Below are 15,403 nucleotides of genomic sequence, written 5' to 3'. Positions count from 1 at the left end.
TATTACATATCATAATATATGGTTTGAGAACTTTTAGATAAATATTAATGCATAAACCACATCCTCCCCGAAGTACAACAAAATAATATAGCTGTTGACAAAATAAATTCATATATATAAACATTGATCAATCATCTTTATAATTGATACAAAACAGTTTATTGTAGTATTCATTTTTTAAGAATTGATAGTAATACCTCAAAACTAAGAGAAAGTTAATGTACCTTCACAGTATGTTTAAGCGTTAGGAGTACATCCAGCCTTTCATCTTGAGAGATATTTTTCAGCAGAATGCACTTATAGATGTTCTGCAGCTCTCTGGCTCTGATGGTAAACTGTGTATCCATCTCAATTATTTTGCCACTCAATGTTCTCCATACCTTTGGAGCTGAACACTTAAAAATAATGTTTATAATTATCAGTTAATGAAAGTTTAAAAAATAATTTTGTTACTTCTGTTAAAAGCTAACTTAGTATCATATGCTTTATGAATAAAAGTATCACTAAAACTTGAGGAAATTAATTGAGGAATTTGTAGACCATGGGAAAGTAAAACATTTTAGGGAAAAATATATATATAAAAGAGCTATTCAGTCTGCCTAAATGCAAACATTCCTACAGGGTTCAGAATTTGCTACTAGTTTGTACTAATCAGTATGTCGAATGGCTTAATGGGTATACGGAATAACTCATTACCCTTTGGGAAAAGGCATGCTATTTGGAATGTGTAAAAATATAATCTGCTTGGTTATACTTATTTATAGAAATGTGTCTTGATCATGCTTTGCCAATTGAAAACAACTTTTGAGGAGCAATGGTTATAATCCTCAAAGAACTAGACCTACAGATACTACAAAACGGGACTCTGTGAGTTAAGGTTTTGTTTTCCATAACATAGATCTAGAACAAGTTAACAGTTCCTTACAAAGCAGACGTCCTGGTCAAACAGCTATATTTAGCTATCTTAGCAGTGCTGTGGTCCCAGCTGATGGGACTCCCTATTTCCCTATTCTCACTCCGTATTTCCAAATCTGGATTGGTGCCTCCCAACCTAGCCCACCCCAGGAACTGAGGGTTAAAAATGGCTTTCCCTTGCCCTGAAACTCATCTGCAGACTCTTGGGCTAAGAATTCAGGAGATAGAGTGTGGAGTAAGACACCAGAGACACCACTGCAATCTCTAATGAAGATTAAGTCTGTGTTTGACACTGCTCCTATTCCTTCTAACTGAGACTTTAAGAAAAGATGCATCCACCTAGAAATTTCACAGTGAAAACTCACTATTTTCTCCTCTCCTTTGTGGTAATAAAGCTACTCAATTTCTTTCCCTGATGTTAATCTGTCAGAAACAAGGCTATTTTGATGATGACTATTAATTGTCCAAATGCTGGATTTTTTATATGCTGAATGGTAATTGCTTTGGAGACCTGCAGTCCAATTTATGCCATACTTGAAGCCATTTAAATCTTAGATTTGATACAATTTAAAGTTTAAACAGAAGCCCATGTATAGGAACAAATCATCAGGAATGCAGACTAGCCAAATAAAGAAATAATATAAGGTTGTATTTATTTAGAATGACAGTATTATGTGGAATTTTTAGTTGCAGACTTAAATTACTTTTAATTTTTTTTTTGCATTTCATATTAGCTAAATTGCATTGAAAACTGAAAAGAACCATCTAAAAACAACATTATTTGATATGTTTTCAAAGGAATGGCAGCATTTTCTGAACAAAGCCAAAGTAAGTGCTGTTCAGAGCTAGGAATTTTCATCAGAAACTCTAGATTTCAGTTCTAGTTTTAATTCAACAAATGAGAGGCTGTAAGCCTATAACAAATCTATATTCTTAGGGCATAAACCTAATATTAAATAATGTACTATAATTTAGCAGACTGATAGAATTAACTCAAATTTATAAAGGATTATAAAAGGGAAATAGCTCAGTAAGAAAATATCTTATAGGGGCACCTGGGTGGCTGAGTCGGTTGAGAGTCTGCCTTCAGCTCAGCTCAGCTGGATCAAGCTCTTCTGAGACCCTCATCAGCAAGAAGTCCGCTTCCCCCTTTCCCTCTGCCCTTCCCCCTGCTAATGTGCTCTCTCTCTCTCTCTCTCTGTCCTGCTCTAACTAGAAAAAAAACAAAAAACAAAACTTTAAAAAAAGAAAATATTTAGTCATTTAATTATTATTACTTAGAAACAAACAAATATATATATTGTTTTAAATAGATATAACCTTGTTTGGGATAGGCCTCAGAGTGTTACTTAAAGTTTAATGTTTGTTTCAAGGCTCCTTTTTAAAAAGTTTTAAGGTATAAGCAATCTTGGGATAAGTTTCATATTGTGATATTTTAAAGTCTAACTAATATCTTTATCTTTCCATGCAATTTTCTTCAAGGTGGTTCTATTAAATGCAATTTCCTTTCTTTCAGTAATGTGGACAAAACCTTTTGCTCTGCAGGCAGTAACTTACTTCATTTATAATAATCCAAGCATAACTACCTTTTAATGAAATGCCTAGTTCATCTACTAGATTGTAATTTAGCTGGTAAGACTGATTTAACTCCATCTCCCCTCCAAGTTTTTAGCCCTATATAATATGGTATGATATGGTAATATTTTGGATTTTTTCCAAATACATTGAATGTCCAAATCCTTCCCACCCTCCAAGTTTTAATTCAAACCCTACCTTTTCCATAAAAATGCTTAACTACTATGTTTTGAACCAATAACATTGCTGGTATCTGAAGGGCTACTGTGAACAACACATTTGCTACTTGCATGTGCACACACATGCACACACACAAGTATCCAGTGTGTCTATTTCAATCACTCAGGGCAATGAAATTTAAATCCAAATTGTTCTATAGTTATCTTGTTTGTTAATTTTATTTCTCCCAAAAGATTATAAGAAATAAATCTCTCACATAGTTCTGTATATCTGATAGGGCCTACCATACTCCATTCATTCATTCATTCAACAAATATTTGTTGTGTTTACTATATATTAGTGAATTAGGCAGAGTAAATAAAATATACTGACTTCAAGAACTCTCAAAAATAATAATATGTAAAGATAAGAAAATAAGTAATTAAAATAAAGAGTGATTATGCTTGACGATTGCAGGTAAATAGGAAACTAACCACAGGTTGCTATGAAGCAATTATTGGGTGAAAAGAAAATCGTATCCAAGATGAAATCTGAAAAATAACCAGGAAATAGCCAGAGTAAAGGGAACTGAGCGATATAATCAAAGAATCCTGGATTTGAAGTTTGAGTTTCTCTAGTTAGCAGTAAAAGATAGAAAAAAATTCTGTTTGACATAGCTGTTTTTACACTTGGATATATTTCTGCCAACACTGATAACCTGGTCTTCATTCAAGTCTAAGCTTCTTTGATTTCAGGCCTTAAGGTATTTTTTTTTTTTTAACTCTGACACAGGAAAATGCGTCAACCTTGCTTGTGTCTCTTATTTTCTTTTTTCTTTGAATGCTTTGGCTGTAATAAGAGATGTACAACAATCATGTTCTTAAATTGCTTTGGAAAACAGGAGCGTAATAAATTCCATTAAGCTGCCAACAATTGAGACAGGGCAGACTCCGGAGGAGAGAAACAGAAGAACAGCAGGAAGACACATTTCAAGGAAGGGAAGGTGGAGAGATAACAAAAACCTTGAGAGCAGCAGGCTTCCACAGAAGAGGAGAAATGACTGCACTGGGAGAGGAGGGCTTTCTTCCTCCTAAATTAATACTCAGGTCCACAAGGGCACAAATTAAGAATAACCCTAACCCCCCAAAAGCTACTGCGTAGTGATCAACTTTTCTTTTACAACAGCAAAGGGGTTTTGTTCATACACAGAGGACACCCCTGTGAACTACGGTGCTCAGAGAGAAGCAAAAATCGGTTGCATTTTTCTATCCCATTAGCTGTTGGCCATCAGAGTATGGGGGAGAAAAAAAAAAATTTAAATGACAGAGCTCACAAGGACTGCAGTTTTTTTAGCTAGTGACTGTGAGACGTGGTATATGAATCAAAGAAATAAATGGCCTTGACTCTAGAGAAAATGTCCTGAAGAAATTCAAATTGTCTCTTTAACACAGTTTGGGTGAAGAGAACCCAAGATACACTAGAAACTGGCTGATGCTTTTTTATTCGAATTTCTTGGCCTGCTTTTTTCATCTCTATTGGCTGCCAAGGTCAATGTTTGATGTGTTAAAGGTGTTAAAATTACAGATTATTTAACTAATACTTCAAAAAAAAAATCTTTAGATTAAGCCTTTTATGGAGAATGAAGACTTAGTATGAATCCATAATAGCTGATTAATTTAATGCCTTGATTGGACTATTGGAAATAACAGCATTCATTACTCAGAAATTCTATGTGCAGGATAAGAGGATTAAAAATATTAGTTCAGTAAACCATGTAATATTTAAATACAAAGTAGTTAAACTAAAACCAAACATAAAATTTTATTCTCTAAAGTTATTTCCAAATTATAGGAAAATAAATATTTTCATTATGTATCTATTCATTTCAGGGCTAAATGCGAATTTTAAAGTCTGCATTATAGCTCTGATCATTAGTTTTGACATTTGAAAAACTCTGACATAGATTGGTTTCAAGGATTAATTAATTCTAAGCTACTTTTTCTTAGTAATGAAAAAAACCTGCTGGATAATAAGTTATTTCAAGTTTTATGAAATCAGCACTGTCTCTACCTGAATATTAGAGACAGTGCTAGATGTGGGGGAGGGAAGAGGCAGACAGGCCTAAAGAGGAGTAGATATTGTAGAAGTATTTCCAAGGAAAGACTATAGAATCTATCTTTATTGGTCGGTTATTTATTTATTTATTTGACAGAGAGAGTGAGAGAGAGATACAGCGAGACAGGGAACACAAGCAGAGGCAGGGGGAGTAAGAGAGGGAGAAGCCAACTCCCCTCCCAGCAGGAAGCCCAGAATCCTGGGATCATGACCTGAGCTGAAGGCAGATACTTAACACACTTAAGACTGAGCCACCCAGGTGCCCCAACTCTATTATTTTCTATAATGTTTAGTATGGCATCCTATACAAAAAAGTGATTTAAATGAATTTAAATAGAGTAATAAAGATTTTGTAATTTACCATAACAGGTTAAAAGTAGGCCAAAGTCACTGTTAGTCAATATTTTTAAGGACTAGACTAATTAAGCTATGTAATGGATTAGAATCAACTTCAAGCGTAGTAGTGCCAACCTGTGGATGTGTTTTCCTTGCCCTGAACAACATTTTGGTCAAAACTAAGGTTAAGATTCCCTTGTATCAGTAAAATGTCCATTTCCTTTAAATCTTAGCCTGAGGATTGGTTTATCAGCTAAGGTAACTGTGAATTTAGAATTCAAATTCTAAAACCTATAACTCACAAAAAACCTTTCCCCTGATTTCTACAAGTTCTTGTGGCTAATTTTTCCCTTTTTCCTTCAGTCTTCTGGTCTTGCTTGCATCCTTTTGTGTTGTCCTGAATCAGTGTGGACACTCACTAAGCCCCAATCATTTCTCTTGTTCCGTCTCCTCTTACTAACAACAACAAAAAAAAAAAAAAAAAGAAAAGAAAGAAAAAGAAAAAGATAAAATCTTGCCCTTAATCATGTATTTAGTAAAAAGTCACATTGTGTCCATTGCCTTCCAACTGTCTCCTCACTCGACCTTCTCTTTTTCTCTTATGGCAACACTCAAAGACTTCCATCTTCTTGGCAATTCTTTCTATACTTAGGATCCTTCAGGGTCTTAGTTCCTACCCCAAAAACTTAACAGTTTTTACAAAAAAAAAAAAAAAAAAAAGACTAAGACCACATCCTTCTTTCTCATGAATATTTTTGTGAACAACATTTCTCCACCTCAATTTTTTTATTTATTTATTTTTTTTGGTGCGATTTCAAGACCTTCGCACAGTGCTACACTTCATGAGAAAGAGCAATGGGCATCAACAGGCTCCAGAGTCAATATTGTATATGGGGACCTGATCTCTTTATAATTCAAAACAGGTTTAGATACAATGTTAGACCTGAAGACGGGGGGGGGGGGGGGGGCCAGGATGGGAGGGGGTATAAAGACATAAGTAGGATAGATACTGTGTAAGTATTAACAAGAAGGATTTAAAGTAGTTTATAGCAAACGGAGAAAGCCTAACTAGGGACTCCTGTAGAAGTTTTATCCTCAAATGAGGAAGGGCAGGTGCCACTCATCCTCCCTGTCCACCGCACCTCAGAGGCCCCCAGCTCCTTCAGACATCCTGGGTCTCTGCTGCCCTATGTCCATGCTACCCTTGTGGGTAAGGTTAACGATCAGACACGTAAGGAACACAGTTCCTGGTGGTGAAGCCGGATTCAAGATAAAGAAACTTGCTAAAGGAATAAGCTTAGTTTGAAATATGACTGGAAAAATAGGAATATTATGCCTCCAGCTTTTCTAGAATGAAGACATTCAAGAATCTGAAATGACAGTATCTACAGTGCCTAATTTCTTGATAATACCTGAAATACGAAATTACACAACCATTATTTCTGTCCCTTTGTTTTCCTCCCTGCCTTCTCCACAAGCATTTAGTAAAACTCAATGATCAGCACCCTGCTAGGACAGGAAGACACAGAGAGAAAGACTGCTCTTGGTTAAGAAACTCAGTAGCTAAGAATGATTCACAGATGTAAATACAGATATGTAAGTAGATATAACAAAAACTGACCACTATGTACTAAAACTAAAGTGAAACGGGGTCTCATGAAACTGTATAGCACAGGCTAGAGTAGGACGATCAGCAGATCCCTTCTGAGAGAAGGGGCATCTGAGCTTGTTTTGAAGGGTACATAGCTAGCTAGCTACTAAGGAAGGAGGGAAAGGATGCTCTGTGTGGAGGCAACACTAGAGGCAGAAGCATGGAAGAAAGCACGTGGTCTTTCTGAGGCTGTGCAAGTGAATGAGCACAGCTGGAGGAGGGCAGCTATAGTTGCGAGGAGAGATGACAGTGAGACAAGGGCAGGACAAGTGAGATGTGCTGAGGATCGATGACGAAAATCCTTGCTCCCTGAGGACAGTAAGGAGGAGCAGGAGCAGAGCTGTGTGGAGGGAGGTCACTAGGGCAGCGGTCTGGATGACAGAGGTGAGACTGGAGGCTGAGCCTCATGTGGAGACAGAAAGTGATCCAAATGAGAAGGAAACCCACATTCAACTGAATCACTGTCAAGCTCACACACACATGACAAGACCTCTCATGACCGCCTCTGAGGGGACCCAGGGGAGCAAAAGAGAGGAACTGCTCCACAGCATTTCTTCAGAAGCCTCCCATCCTTTCATTCTCCAGCGGGATCACAGGGCATTCCACCAGGATTCAGATTAGCTGTGGTTCAGGTCTTCGCCTGCCTGGCCTGTTCGGGTACAGGCAAGGTCATCAGGGTGCTATGGCAGAGCCATTTCCCTATAGCAGTAGTAGTGGCTTTGAAAAGATAGAAATAAAGGACTGAGAAGATCATTAAAGTCATAAAACAAACTGGTTGGTGGTTGGATGGGATGTCAAGAGTAATGCCCAAATCAGATGGTTGAAAAGCAAAAAAAAAAAGAGTAATGCCCAGGTGTCTGCCTGAAGCAAATGCACAGATGACGAAACACCCATGAAGACAGATTATGTGAGTGCCACAAAACAGGATCAGTTTGGAGATGAGGAACCAGTGAGATGGTTTAATTTTAGTGTGGACATGTCAACTTAAGGTGTATTCTTGGGACACCCAGAGAGCAATAACAATAGGCAATTGAATATGTGATTTGGAAGCTCCTGAGAGGGGTCTGGTTTGTACCTGCAGGGAGTTCCAGCCTGTACGTAGTAGTTAAAGCCACAGGAAAATTGAGATCAAACAAGAGAGTGTATTAGTAAAATGAGAGGGCATTTATAGTATCAAAAAAACAAGTTTTTAAAGAATGAATATTCTCAAATAACAAGAAGCATACAACTTGAGTCATCATAGGCAAAGATCTTGAAGAACTCTATCAACTCTATCTCTTTTCTTCTTGTGTCTGGAATGGCTTTTAATTGTTGGGAAAGATCAGATTTACAAAAGGAGATCAGTCACTATGGAAACACGCTATGCAATCAATATCAAATGGGCCATTTCAACAAGAAAAGATAATTAGTTTTTCCCTTAAGTGTACGTTTTCATGGTTTTCAATAATCATATATGTTTTTGATCAGAAAGTTCTAGTCAGTTAATGACCTGGTGAGCAGAAGCAAAAACACAAATCTCTTTTCCCCAGGTTGCTTTCTATGAGACATCCCCAACGCAGACATTTTGTGACTTCAATAGCTCTCCATTTCATCAGGGTGTGCAATTCTTCTAACTCCCAGAGCCAGCCTAAAGCTAAATGAACAGTCACAAGGAAGGTATCTTTATTTTTTCCTTCATGGCCAAAACCTTTTAGTTAAGAACATATTGATTTCATGTTAATTGTCAACTATTAGTCTAGGCCACAGCTAAAAGTCTAAAGCTGTAACAGATACAAGGAAAACACACACAAAAATTTTAAACATGCGTACAATGTAAGTCTCTTCATTAGTTTATTATTCTACATTCTTAAACTCAGGATACATTCTTATTTAAATAATTGTTACTTTACTAACCTTATCCAAAAAAGCTTGTATTGATGCTTCCCGGTTTGCCATATATGCGATGTATCTATGCCTCCCAATGGAAGCAATTATCTGGGCCTCTTTCTCCAGAAGTTCACATAGAGCAGCTTTCCTTTCAGCTCCAGTGAAAGACTGGTTAATGCGTGCAAATTCTTCTTGCTTCCAGACTAGAAGAATAACATGAAAAACTCTTGAGTTTTTAAAATCCCACATCTTTTCAGAAAATTTTTTTTACCTCATATCCTGACAAACAGTATTTTATTTGTAGGTCAATTTAAATAAAATTATACATGAATATAAGCATCCATATTGTATACCTGACATATGAAAAAATAGGATAAAATGGAAGCTGAGAAACTTAAAGCAATAATATTCGAGTCAAATAAAGGGAAGATGAAGGAAATCAGCCCAGATAATGTTACATTATGCCTCCAAGTAACCGCATGCTCCCCCCCAATATTGAAAAATATACGGTTTGGGTGTGTAGCAGCCATGAACATGTACTACTCAGATCCCCCTTCAAGAATACGTGTTTTTGCCAGCTAAGCCAAATAAGGCAGTCAGAAAGACAAATACCATATGATCTCACTCAGACGTGGAGTTTAAGAAACAAAACAAACGAACAAAGGGGGTGAAAAAAGAGAGGGGGGCAAACCAAGAAGCAGACTCATAACTCTAGAGAACAAACAGATGGCTACCAGAGAGGAGGTGAGTGGGAGGAGGGGAAACAGGTGATGGGGATTAAGCATCCACTTTTTCGGGTGCCCTGTAGGCTCATTCGGTGGAGCCTGTAACTCTTGATCTTGGAGTTGTGAGATTGAGTGCCACCTTGAGTACAGAGCTTACTCAGAAAAAAAAAAGAAAAAAGAAAAATATGATTAAAAAAAAAAAGAATAATTTCCCTCAGGAAGATAACCCCTCAAAAGAAGATACACAGAGGGTAACATGTTATTTCCTTCCCATATATAGGTATATAAATATATAAATGTGGTTAATATTTTAATATATATACATTTCCCATATATATATACATATGTTTAGTAATCTGATATATGTGAAAATACCCATCACTGAATTGTTTTTTACCTTTCCAGCTAAATTCCTCCATAAGATGACTCAAATTTTTTAGCCTTAAAACTAATGATTTTTTTTTTTTTTTAAGATTTATGTATTTATTTTAGCGGCACCTGGGTGACTCAGTTGGTTGAGCAGCTGGCTCTTGATTTAAGCTCAGGTCATGATCTGAGGGTCCTGGGATCAAGCCCACAAGGGGCTTTGTGATCAGCCAGGAATCAGCTTGAGATTCCCTCTCTCCCTCTGCCCCTACCCCTAGTCATGTTCTCTCTCTCTCTCTCTAAAACAAATTGTTTCTGGCCTTCTTGTGTTACAACCACAGCCTTTGATAATATCTAGTTTTAAAGTTTTATCAAACTATTTCTTCTTCCTCTCAACTTTCCATTTGAAATCATCCTGATCAGGCCAAGGACATGCCACTGATAGTCTTTATAAGAATCCACTCTGTCCCTTACCAGGAATACATTATTCAGACACTGCACAGCTTTGTCTGTTGAAAAAGAAGATTCTTAAATTTAAAAGCTAAATTGTCTTCAGCAAAAGGGTTGCAAATTTAAGGCCTAAATTATGTTATGAAAGTCCAGAAAATCTATGATTGATGAGTTTATCCTTTAAGAGTAGTTCTACCAACCAAAAGAACTTTTAAAAATTTGACAAAATCCATATATCCAAAGGCAGAATATGAATGAAGAGAAAAATTGCTTGCTTATGAAAATAATAGCTGAGAATATTTATCTCATGGGATTATATAGATGTTCCCAGAAAGCAAATAAAAACTGAATGATATAAGTAAGCCTATTTTACTTCCAGTTTTACATTAGAAACCTTTGGGACCAATAATAAATTTAGACCACTAGGATATTACTTAAGCTATTCTACCAACCTCAAATAGCAATATACTACTCTCCTAAGATTAATACTTAAGTCCTGGTGCATATATATATATATGCACTCCAATTCATTTATATTCATATATATTCAGACTTCACATTTTGCACAAATTATTAGTATGATTTTTTAAAAGGGAACAATCCAGTGAAGCTAATTAGAAATTAAAATAATGGGCTTTCATTCCAACAAAATTCTCCATTAGATGAACAACCTCCTGTAAATTTATAGTAAGGAATGGAACATGGCATCAGAGAAATAGCATGTTGCAACTACCGATAAGGAATAGAAACACACAGGAATCAGGAGTAGATGGACAAAACTTACTTTCTTTCTAAATTCACAGTTTCCAGACCTACCTATACAGAAAAAACATTTATGAAAACAAAAGAGATTCTGCCCCCTTTCATAAAACATATGTTCCATGGGGATGATGATAATAAAAACAAAAACAAAATTAGAATACTGAATTAGTTTTCTAGGACTGCCGTAACAAAGTATCATACATTGGGTGGCTTAAAAAACAGAAATTTGTTTATGTCCTCACAGTTCTGGAAGACAGAAGTTCAAAATCAAGGTGATGGCAGGGTTAGTTTCTTCTGAGGGCCTCTCTCCTGGTCTAAAGGGACACCATCCTCCAAAGTCTCTACATGATCTTTTGTGTGTGTGTGTGTCTCCTAATCCCCTCTCCTTATAAGGACATCAGTCATACTGGTTAGGGCTCATCCATGTGACCTTATTTTTTTCCAAATTACTTTTTCAAAGGTCCTGTCTCCAAATTCAGCTATATTTTGAGGTACTAGGGGCTAGGACTTCAACGTATGAATTTTTGGAGGAACATAATTCAGTACATAACAGATGTCAATAGCCACCATTATCTTTAAAGAAAAAGTTATTAAAAGAACTAGTTCATTTGAAATAATATATTTATTTTATCTCCTTAATTTATCTTCTTGGACAAATAATCCAATTTCCAGGTCCGAAGTACAACTATAAAATGAAAGGACAGGACTAGTCCTAAAGTCTCTACACATTCTAAAATTTCTGAGATCTAAACTTGCAATTTTCAAATAAGAAATAGCAGAACATACAATATTTTGTCCACCACTAGCAATTGATAATCTGCTTTTTAAAATCCTCATTCACAGACTGAAAGCCTAAATGGAGAGAATCAAGAAAGATTCAGTGAACGCCCAGAGCCAGAGTACGTCAATGGACTCCAGAAGATAGAAGTCAAGATAGATTGAGATCAAGAAATAATAATTAGAGAAGGTCAGAAAATGCCATCAGCACAAGTTAAAACAAGGCAAAGGGTTAGCAGATTCAATTCAACAAATATTTACTACATAAAATGAGCAAGGGTCTTATCAGGCGCCTTCCGTACAAATGTACACAGTTAAGAAAGTGGTGTTTACAGAGAATCATGGACAAGAAAAACAGGCTCTGAGCGTAATTTGTGCTGCAAAGAGAAGTTTCCTAAAGATAATGATCCCTACTCTGAAGTAAGAGTGACAATTCAGATCAATGAAAGGAGTCACCTTCAACATACTGCTACAAGAAAGAGGGAAAAAAAAAAAACATAAAAATAAAATAGTGTTGCCTGGAAATGGTATTGACTTTCACCCATTACATTTTCTTACATACTTATATTCATTTTCTTAAAATGATATATTTTGCTTTTATTACCAAGGGACGTATTATCCAAAGGAAAAATAATTAGGGGCTGTAATTCAAACTTTGCAATCACCACAAGGAGCCACAAGAGGGCAGCAGTTTCAAAGACAACACAAAACAACTTCTAAATTACTGAGTTTTAGTTTAGAATTTCAGGGCTGGAAGAAAACTAAGAAATGCTTCTCTTATGTAAAAAATTTCATTTTCTCCCATACAAATCATGTGTAGACATACAAAGTATGTGTTTTCTACTTTAATATAGAAAATGGTATAAAATTATTTACCATATAACAGTAACTTAAGTATGTATGTCTTTGTGCTTTTAAAGTACTTTCATAAATGCAATATTTATTTTCACTTTATAAAGCCCTGTGCAGTAAATATGCCAAAGATCATTAAGTCCTTTTAATTTTTTTTTTTATTTATTTAACAGAGATCACAAGTAGGTGGAGGGGCAGGCAGAGAGAGGGGGAAGCAGGCTCTCTGCTCAGCAGAGAGTCCGACGTGGGGCTCGATCCCAGAACCCTGAGACCATGACCTGAGCCAAAGGCAGAGGCCTAACCCACTGAGCCACCCAGGAACCCCCTCATTAAGTCCTGTTATAGATGAAGAACCTAAAGGTTAGGAGTGAGTGACTTGTCCGAGTTAATAGCCATTAAATACAAAATGTAGAACCTCACTCAGCATATTTTCTGTTGTTTGCACAACTGTCTGTCAACAGAGCAAAATAACAATAAAATATCCTTTGATTTTTTTCATATGTGAATTTGGAAAATAATTTGAATAGAGTTCTGTTATGCCAGAACTTAGTTTCATGCTTGTTAGTAAGACCTTTCACAGACATAAGACCTTGCCAACAGTACTGTCTTTTAACTCTTAACACTTAGAAACAAACTTCATTTTCATCTGAGAGAAAATGAAAATGGAAGTGAAGTTTAAAGTAAAACAGAAAGTATTTGCGGAGGTCAACAATTAGGAGAAAGGGAAGGCAGACGTAAAGCTGAAGGAGAAGGCTGTTACCTCAAACACTGCCACATTTGTAAAGCCACTCAATTTTGCATGTTGCCAAAGAGAACAATGTATTAGTATTGCTTGTTTTACCAAGTGTTTAATTGTTTCATCTTTTGGTAAATATTATGTTACCATATAGCTATTTAAATAGACCCAACATCTGACACCTAAAATTGAATTCAATTACATGTTCTGTTACTCAAGCTAGAGATGGCTGCATTTCAACATCTTTGGTTTTCCCCTCAGGGACCCACTCATTCATTCTATCAATATTTGTTGGGCATGTGAACTAAGCACAGAAAAAGAAATCATCCAAAAAAAAATAATAATAAGTTATTCTCTCATGGAGATTACCATCTGGTATTGAAAATTAATGTTAAACAAAAAGATGTGTTGAACTGTGGTGGTGACATAAATGAAAAGTTTTGGGTACAGTGGGAATGGTGATGACAACAGGATATCCAGGTTCTACTGTCAGTCACAGAAGCCTCTGGCAAAATTTAAGCTGAGATTGGAAGGAGGCAATGGGAAAAGGCTTCAAGAACACTGTAGCTACTGCCCTGAGTAGGCAGTGCTTGGCCAGTCAAGTAACTGAAGCTTTTAATTGTGTCAATGACTAGCAGACATCTTGTGGAAGAAATAAGGCATAAAAGTCACTTGTGTTGAGACAATACATTTATACTGATCATTAATGGGTGGGAATTAAAAGGTATTGCCCATCTCCCCTCTAAAGAGCGGAGTCAGAGATAGGCTGTTAAACTGAAGGATTCCAAATTGTTCAGCTCTGAGTTCACAAATTGCCAAGACCATCAGAGAATCAGATTGGACAATACTTCTCTTTTTACCTCACAGGGATGATCAAATGAGATAATACACCAAAACCATGTAATTTACAGAGCAGTATACACATTTTATTTACCCATTGCTAATATAAAAGCATTCCCTAATTTTATTCCTGCCTTAATTCTTGTCCCAAATGTAAAACATTATTTATCTCTTTAACTTCTCCAGTCGAAGATTCCCACGACATCATCCTGAAATAATAAGTTTTTTTTTCTGTCTTTAGTAAACCTGTTTTTCCTACTGGTGAAAACTTATAAAACTAATATTTTATGTGAAGGCTATTTCAAACTCACGTTCCAGTGCATTATAAAGAAGCTCAAAATCTTCTTTTGTTTGAGGATTACGCCTCCGGTAATAGTCCAATTTGATCCATTCCTCTTTTTCTTGTATTTTCCTTACTTCTTCCTCTGCTTCCCACTTGAATCTTAACATTTTCTGTCTTTTTAAATTCTCTACCACAACTTTAGCATGCCATTGTCTATAGTAAGTCTGTAGCACTACTACCTATAGTTAAATTAAAAGGAAATAAAAAGTATTCATTATCAACTGTATCAGACAATAACAAAAGGCAATGGTGATTATTTCTATTTCAGTGTAGTAATTACTAGAAAGTACCGAGAGTCTAGGTTTGCCCTATGCCAGGTGTTCTCACACACATTAGAACATACAAGCTGTGGGTAATGCACATCAGCAACTTGGCTTTGAAATCTAGCAAATACGCCTTCCTAGGAGGCAGTTAGTACAATGCTCAAGAGCACAGGCTCTGGAGTAAAATTTAGTCTAAATCTGCCCTCCGCTACTCACTAGTTTTTTTTTTTTTTTCATTTTGATTTTGCATATAAAGCCCTCAGCTTAATATATCACAAGTCTTCAATAAATACCATTATTGTTATGAATATTAATTGTCTCTAGTTTATCTTAACTATCATTAGCTTAGGCTCATATTTAAAACAAAATTTCATTAACTAAACACAAGGCAGGTAGGTTATATGTAGAAGCCACCAAAGGCAGGTTAGATAAAGGAAAGACTTAAGCAAACACATGTTTGTTAAACTGTGAGAAATATAAGTATGTCTGAGGTTACAGTACAGTAAGAAATCCTCAAGAAACTTGCAGTGCAGCTAAGAGAGCTCATATTTGTATTTACTAAACATGTAAATAAAATGTGGAGAGGCTAGATCAAAACTGAGACAGAGAATATGCTGACTCATCCCTTCACTATAGCCTAATCCTTGGTAATTACAGAAAATCATGTAAGCA

The 15,403-nt window shown here is 36.0% G+C and overlaps 1 protein-coding gene across 4 annotated transcripts in view; it reads right to left on the bottom strand.

The window, feature by feature from the left end:
• Window positions 1–15,403, bottom strand: part of IQUB (IQ motif and ubiquitin domain containing) — a 91,720-nt gene that overhangs the window by 59,444 nt on the left and 16,873 nt on the right. For all 4 annotated transcript variants that reach the window (XM_082692242.1, XM_082692243.1, XM_082692241.1 and 1 more), the window contains exons 7-9: window positions 14,437–14,647; window positions 8,645–8,820; window positions 225–395 (exon numbers count right to left, since the gene is read on the bottom strand). In XM_082692242.1, the coding sequence (XP_082548368.1) occupies window positions 225–395; window positions 8,645–8,820; window positions 14,437–14,647 (558 nt within the window). The remainder of the gene's footprint in view (window positions 1–224; window positions 396–8,644; window positions 8,821–14,436; window positions 14,648–15,403) is intronic.

This window comes from Mustela nivalis (assembly GCF_964662115.1).
Source record: "Mustela nivalis genome assembly, chromosome: 12".
Taxonomy (NCBI): domain Eukaryota; kingdom Metazoa; phylum Chordata; class Mammalia; order Carnivora; family Mustelidae; genus Mustela; species Mustela nivalis.
The sequence above is the reverse complement of the archived record's forward strand: the minus strand, read 5'-3'. Positions and strand labels throughout refer to the sequence as shown.